The sequence below is a fragment of the Silene latifolia genome, chromosome 2, assembly GCF_048544455.1.
Source record: "Silene latifolia isolate original U9 population chromosome 2, ASM4854445v1, whole genome shotgun sequence".
Taxonomy (NCBI): domain Eukaryota; kingdom Viridiplantae; phylum Streptophyta; class Magnoliopsida; order Caryophyllales; family Caryophyllaceae; genus Silene; species Silene latifolia.
In genome coordinates this window covers 51983574-51991601 of record NC_133527.1, presented here as the reverse complement: position 1 = coordinate 51991601, position 8028 = coordinate 51983574, and the positions used below count along the sequence as shown (strand labels likewise).

At 48.2% G+C, this 8028-nt stretch overlaps 1 protein-coding gene across 1 annotated transcript; it reads right to left on the bottom strand.

Annotated features, from left to right (window-relative positions):
- Window positions 1-5126: 5126 nt before the first annotated feature.
- Window positions 5127-5741, bottom strand: LOC141640784 (uncharacterized). Its single transcript, XM_074449465.1, has one exon. The coding sequence runs from the start codon at window positions 5739-5741 to the stop codon at window positions 5127-5129; it is 615 nt and encodes a 204-aa protein (XP_074305566.1).
- Between the last annotated feature and the right edge of the window lie 2287 nt (window positions 5742-8028).

Genomic DNA, 8028 nt, shown 5'->3' with positions numbered 1-8028 from the left:
ATAAACCGTCACTTCAATCAATAGTGAAGATTCCAAATTCACTATTTCTTTCAAATGTCAACGGCGGCACATAAATCGTCACTTCAAATATAATAGCAGATTTGAAATTTGCTATTTCCTTTCAAAATTAAGACAAACGGCGGTCAAAACCGCCACTACAAATTCAAACCGAATGGCGAAAATTCCAAATTCACTTTTCCTTCAAATGCCAGAAGGGGGCTTCCTCGCGGAACCCGCTCATTCCAAAAGCAGTGATAGTGAGGATCCATACTTACTATTTCCACAGCGACATCATGAGTTCGCTACTTTCAAAGCAAGCCCACTCGACGCGGCTATTCCCATGGTCCATTAACCGACCTTTACCATTGGCTGGCGAGCCTTTGTCCGCAACCTTTCAAGGACACATCCCGAAGATGCCTCAGGTACATTTCCTTGTCTCGGCTGGCGAGCCTTACAATGCACCGCGGCTGGCGAGCCCTCCTCATATACGCACCGCGGCTGACGAGCCTTACAACGCACCACGACTGGCGAGCCTTACAACGAACCACGGCTGGCGAGCCTTACAACGCATCGCGGCTGGCGAGACCTCCTCATATACGCACCACGGCTGGCGAGCCTTACAACGCACCGCGGCTGGCGAGCCTTACAACGCACCGCGGCTGGCGAGCTCTCCTCATATACGCACCGCGGCTGGCGAGCCTTACAACACACCACGGCTGGCGAGCCTTAAAACGCACCGCGGCTGGCGAGCCTTACAACGCACCGCGGCTGGCGAGCCTTACAACGCACCGCGGCTGGCGAGCCTTACAACGCACCGCGGCTGGCGAGCCCTCCTCATATACGCACCACAGCTGGCGAGCATTTATCCGCAACCATGCAAGGACATATCCGAAGATGCCTCAGGTATGACTCCTTCTTATGGCTGGCGAGCCTTTGCACGTAGTCTAACGGACTTTAAACGACCCGCACGGACAGTCGACAGACTCTAAACTGTTCCCGACGACAGGTCCTTGACTCGTACCCTCGAGTCGCCTCGGAGTCGCCCTTCCCGAAGGCAGGTCCGTGGCCCGAATCCTTTCGAGCCGCCTCGACGTCGCTTGGGTCTTCAGGTTGTAATCTTCGATTGACCTGGGGACTCTACTTTGACTTTCGCCCTGTCCAAGCCTCAGTCAAAGTGGGGGCTCTGTAGATACCCAGTATCTGCTGAGACTCAAACAAACACCCGATGATTATCGGACTACAACATGTTTTGGGATCGCATCGTTTGATCGACAGTTTGTGTACAACTTTACGTCGGAAAACTTAAAACGATTTCGAAAACAAAACATTTCAAAACATTTCAAAAATACCTGGAGTGTTTAATGCACGGCGACGGGGTCGCGATGACACTAACTAGAGTCAAAACCGACACCGAGCCAAAAACCGACTCGAAAATTCAAAATCCCGACTCCAACAACGAGTCAAACCGAGTCAACCACAAAAACAAAATATCTTCAAGCCTTCTATACTAAGTTTTCCCGGATTCATGAATGGTCAAGTACCAAACATGTGACTACAAAACCTAGGATAGAACAAATCATGATTGCGTTTGTTGTGATAGTGACAACACAACTCGAAGTGCCGCGACTTGGCTCGCGCCTCTTTGACCGGCCCAGGTGGCCACGTCGCTCAAAACTCACACAACCACTCATTCTCCTATAAATAACCCTTAAATGTCGCCCATTTGAGACTTACGCGAGTGTCCGCCCCCTCTTTTCTCCCTTAAAATTCTCGACTCGACTTCTAAAGTCACAATCCGACGCGTGTTTACGACCTACCGATCGTAAACACGAGCCTTACACATTGTTTGGTACCGTCATCGTGCATTAAACCACTTGTCCGACCACTTTGACCACTACACCATCACTAAACATTTAAAACATTCTTTTACTTACCAAAACGGTTTTAAACCGAGTTTTTTCCGATCAAACAAGTTGTTATACTTACGTCGGTCACTCGCCATAACCAAACATGTAAGTATGAGGGTGTAAAAATCCTCTTTTATTATGTTTTCATTCGTTTCATGACTTTAACATGCTAAAACATGCATAACATGAACCAAAACAGGGAATAAACGAGCTAAAACTGATTTTTGGTCCGAGGTAGAAGCCCCTTAGGTCGCCAACTGGCTCGCGCCTAAATGGGGTGTTCAGACCAGAGATCAACCGTGTTTGTTCTCGTCATTTCTCTTAATCCATTTTCATATTTGTAATAGGTTTTTACCATTTCAAGTATTTTCGAAACCCTTTTGTTTCATTTCACATGTTTTAACCATAAAACATTTTTCACCCTTGGTTCTTCATACCATGACGGTTAAAATCCGTGTTTCGGTGATAATATTTGGTTAATGACATTTAAGAGGTATTTTAAAGCCTTTATTTCTTTTCTTTACATTTGCAAAACATGCATATTAGTCACCAACACGAAATCATCCTTGGTTCCATATACCATGCTGGATTTTAACCCGGGTACGATGATGAGTAACGGCTAATTACATTCAAAATTGACTTAAAACAATTAGTCCATAATCATTTTCAGAACTATTCATGTCAAGCTTGCCAAATCGAACCCGACATCGAATATTATCAAACAATGATGATTATTCGAGTCTAGTTCTTCAAGTCAACAACCGGTCTAAACGACCCTTTCAAAATCAAACCGGGTCCAAATACCCATTTTCAACACGTTTTATAACGTTTTCTAAACAACCAGAACACGGCATACAGCCGTTGGCTAACCCGCGCCTCAAGCAGGCCTTATTTTCTCATTTTTAAAACTAGAGGGAGGCCCCTTACACCGCCGGCTGGCTCGCGCCTCTTATAGTCGTCTGGTACAGGGCCTGTTCCCTTCCAGCATTAGTCTAGGACGATCCCGACTCCGGTTAACCCGGATATAGGACGGATCAGATGACTATTAATACCATATTTGCCAAATGCCTTACTAAGACAAATGGATCATGTTATGCACCCTAAACCTAATTCGGTAAATGGATGTTTAATTTTCGTCTTGCATGCAAATCAATCATTAATCCAACTCGACATCTTATACTTGATACTTGGATTAAATCAACTGACTTAGAAAGCTTACATGTTAGGTTTAAATCATTGGATGCGCATTCATGCATTTATACTGTTTTATCAACTCTTGCATTCAACCAACCAAGATCGATTAGTAGAGGCCGCTAAACGCGGGCGGGATTGGGTGTCTGATTAAAGGGCTTCCTAATACGTACCTTCACCTCTTACTCAGAAACTTTGGATAGTGGACGACCTTATCCAGGGCGTACGAGAGTCATTCTAGAGATAGGATGCTAAAGAGGGACGATTTTCTTATCTTTAGTACCAATGTCAAAACGCTACTTTGTGCTTCGATTTGACCGAGGTATAAAGTGGAATTCGAACGGGTTCCAGGCATCCCACAAATGCTTGGTGGCGACTCCGAACATCTCTAATCGTTTCGAGACCCTTACCGAGACGAAACCGACCGATCTAAAACGATCCGGTCGAAAGCACCTTTACGCCGCCGAGCGTGGCTTTCAAAAAGACCGCTGCCATTGTCCACAGATCGGCTAGGCATACGCAGGTGGGCCCATGTCCACAAAAGTCTGCTAGAGCCTGGGACTTGATTGCTGCCCGAGGTTCGAATTTCAGATCATAGCCACTCAGGTGTATGGACCATTTGACCATTCTGCTTGATAACTCTGGTTTCCTCATTGTCTTAAGAGGATAGTTAGTTACCACAGAGATAGTATGGGATACAAAATAAGGTCGCAACTTATAGGAAGTTGTGACTAGCGCAAGTACAAGTTTTTCGAGTGAGGTGTACCTGGTCTCTGCAGGTAGTAGAGACTTACTGACGTAGTATACTGGATGTTGTATACCTTCTCGCTCTCGAACTAACACTGCACTGACAGCCACCTCCGTTACTGACAGGTACAGAGACAAGGGCTCTTCGGGTTCTGGCTTTGATAGGAGTGGCGGAGTGCTCAGATATCGTTTCAGCTCGCTGAGTGCTGCCTCATGCTCCTCTGTCCACTCGAACTTCTGGATCTTCCTTAGGATGTCATAAAATAACCTGCATTTGTCTGAGGACCTTGCTATGAACATGTTCAGAGCAGCTACCCGTCCAGTCAGGCGCTGCACGTCCTTCGGCTTTTGAGGTGACTCTAGCTAGAGTATGGCCTTGATTTGATCAGTGCTGGCTTCTATCCCCCTCTGGGTGACCATATATCCTAGGAACTTCCCACTGGAGACTTCGAAAGTGCACTTCGAGGGGTTCAGCTTCATTTCATATTTTCTCAGGGTGCTGAAAGTGTCAGCCAGATGTTCAGCATGCTGGGCAGCTAGCTTTGATTTTACCACCATGTCGTCGATGTATACCTCCATGGTACGGCCTATTTGTTCTTTGAACATAGCGTTTACCAGCCGTTGGTAGGTGGAACCTGCGTTCTTTAGACCAAAAGGCATCACGTTATAACAATAGATACCTCGCTCTGACCTGAATGCCGTTTTCTCTTGATCATCAGGGTGCATCTTGATCTGGTTGTAGCCGCTCCAAGCATCCAGGAATGTGAGCATCTCATGGCCTGCTGTGGCATCTACCATAGCGTCTATGTGCGGCAGCGGGAACGGATCTTTAGGGCAAGCTTTATTTAGGTCCGTAAAATCGACACAAACCCTCCATTTGCCATTCTTTTTTGGGACTACCACCATATTAGATAACCATTCCGGGTACTTCACTTCCCTGATCTTTCCAGCAGCGAGCAGGTTGTCTACCTCCTGGTTTATGACCTGGTTCCTCTCTTGAGCAATCTTCCTCCTCTTCTGCTGGATAGGTTTATAGCTTGGGTCCACGCTCAGCTTGTGTGTTATTATACTAGGATCTATCCCTACCATATCTTTATGGGACCAAGCAAAACAATCCATGTTAGTTTTCAACAATTGAACAAGTTCCTGACGGACTTTACCTGTGCATTCCGACCCAATAAGTATGGTTCGCTCTGGTTGCAGCTCGTCCAGGCTGACTTCGTCTAGCTCTGCCTGAGGTGGCTCGACATATTCCTCCTGGATGCGCTGGCTCTGTAATTGCTATGCTGGCGGTCTGGTTGTTGGTTTTAGGGCTATCTTGTAGCAATTCTTAGCATCCTCTTGATCCCCACGTATCTCTTGCACTCCCCGGGGTGTTGGGAATTTCAGACATTGGTGGTAGGTTGAAGGTACTGCCTTCATTTCGTGGATCCAGGGCCTGCCAAGAATCACATTGTAAGTAGAGGGCCCATCGATAACCAAGTACCTTACCTGTTTATTGACTCCTTTGGCATAGGTTGGGATGACGATTTCTCCTAGAGAGTGCTTTGTCTCGCCACTGAAACCGACTAGAGGTACCTCTTTCGTTGCTAAGTCCTTCTTGCTGAACCCCATGACCTTGAGTGTTTCCAGTATAATCAGGTTGACGGAGCTTCCTGTATCCACTAGGATCTTCCTTACCTCACAGTTGCCTATGGGGAGGGTGATGATCAGAGCGTCGTGGTGTTGTTCTGGGGCGTTTTGTGCATCTGCTTCGTCAAAGGTGATTGCTGGGAGGTCCTGGCGGCTGATTCTGCAGGAGTATTCTGGCTTATCTCCTTTGGTTTGCGTGGCGTGCCTTTTGGCTGCAGAGTAAGTCAGGCCGCACAGTTCCGAGCCTCCTGTAATAACATTCATAATTCTAGTGCACACAGGTGGAGGAGTAGGCAGAACCTGATTAGTTTAATTGACTTTGGTGGAGCCTCCTGGCAAGAGATGGTCCAGGTTTCCTCGATCGTACTGGAATTTGACTTCTCTTCTCAAGGTGTAACATTCGTCGGTGTCATGGCCTATGTCGTCATGATACTCGCACCTCTTGCTGGAATCTCTTTTATCATTAGGGCGCTCGTCAGTCGTCTTCCTAGGCCACCTGACTCCCCGTATCTCCTTAAGGGCCTTGAGTACTCCTGCAAGGTTAGTTGAGAATTTATACTCACTTACTTTCGGAGGTGGCTCAGAGTTATTCTTTCCTCCTGGGCCCTCGGAAACTTTGTTCACGAGCTTCTTTGTAAGGTTTGGCTCTTTCGCTCTGCTTCTCCACAGGCGCCTTTCTGGATATACTATCTGTGCTATAGGCAGCTCTCCTGGGCCCTGAGTCTTCCTCCAACCTCATGACTGCAATTGCCTTCGTTTGTACCTCCTCGAAGGTAGTGCATGGGTATTTGGTCAGGTCCTTGTATAAGTCTGAGTCCTGGCGGAGCCCTTGGCGGAAAGCTTCTATGGCTGTGGCTATGTCACACCGGGGAATTGCCACCTTCTCTCTGTTGAATCTGTTCAGAAAATCTCGGTGGCCTCCTCGGGCCCTGTCTATTCGATATAGGTCTTTGGTTTGTTTTTAAGTGCTGTGGTGCCGCGAAGCTGGTGGAAGGCATTGACTAAGTCGGCGAAGCAGGTTATGCTCTTGTTGGGCAGGCTGACGAACCATTGCAAGGCTGCTCCGGACAAGGTAGATCCAAACCCTTTGCACATGCAGGCTTCTTTCAAGGATCCTGTCGCGGTGATCACCATCATCTTTTGCTTGTAGTGGTTGACATGATCAAGAGGGTCCGTGGTCCCGTCGTAGAGCGTCATGGCTGGAGGCACACACCCTTTGGGGACGCCAACAAAGGCTATGTCATCCACGAAATGGGAGTCCGCGTAGCTATCACGTGTTGCCTTCTCAAGGGGTCGTGCTACATCCGGAATCCTGTACATCAGGTCCCTTAACTCCTGATACTGTTGTTCCAGCAAGCTGCCTATTCCTGCAAGAGGGTTAGATACAGGCGGATAGGAGCCAACAGGTGTACCTCCAAGCCAGGCTCCTCCTGGGATTTGACTGCCTGGCTGACTCGCCAAAGGTGTGGCATGGATGATGGTTCCTGGTTGCCATTCTGGTACCTGCTGAGGAGAGGTTCCTCCCACCCAGGTCCCTCCGGAGAAATGCCCGCTTGCTGGGTTCATCATACCGGTGCTGGGTCTTGGATTCCATCCTGCCACCTGCTGGATAGGTGTTCCTGCAAAAGATTGCAAGTTAGTTCCTGGTTGACTATTAGACAAAGCACTACCTGGGGTTGGCTGCAAGCTGAGTGGTCGATCAAAAGACAGGAATCCTAATCCACTGGGCTCGATGGCTCCTCTGGGTGGTATTCCTTCAAGATCCAGTCTGGTGATTAGCTCTGATGGGATCTGCCTGGGGCCCGTGCTGGTGACCGAGACTGGGGCCTCAGAAGGTGGAGGCAACGCAGCTGACGAAGTCCTTGGCCTGGTTACTGTTGCGATCTGGTTTCTGAGGTCTTGGTTGTCCTTCCTCAGGCTTTCGATGGCTCGGTGCAGGGTATCCATTCCTTCCAACACCACTCACATTGGGTCTAGTGATGAGGATCCTGACTTCTTCGGGATTCCTCTTGATGCAGTCTCCTGAATCTGGGTCCTGCTGGGACTGCTTTCCCTGCTGGATCTCGTAGCACTGGGTGCTGCTGACGCCTTAGGCGCTTGGGGTGGCTTGAAAGGTGGTGGTATGGCCTTCGGGGATGCGCTGACCGGGGCCATCTGGCTGGCTGCTGACGGTGCGGTGACTGATCCTGCGGTTGCTGGAAGAGATCTTCCAGAAGATTGAGAGGATACCCCCTGGGTGCTGGACGAACTTGAACTGGCTTCAGACATGATGACGAACGGATTGCTTAATTTCAACTTTATGAGAGATTGATCACTGATGCCCCACGGTGGGCGTCAAATTGTTTTGGTAAAAATTTACCGGTTAGTCGTTTTATGTTAAGCGGGTCAAAGTGATCGTCTGTGATTGCGAATGTAATAATAAATTACGGTGCAAGAAAAAATGGAAGACGGTAAAGAAAAATCAACACGAGGAAATTTTGGTGACGCGGAAAACCCGTTGTAGGAACAACCGCGGGGGGAATCTGAGTCCGACCAAGATATGCACTATGAT

What these genes read in the sequence shown, in the direction of transcription:
- LOC141640784 (XM_074449465.1), bottom strand. Translation starts at nt 5,741, where the DNA reads ATGAATGTTATTACAGGAGGCTCGGAACTGTGCGGCCTGACTTACTCT.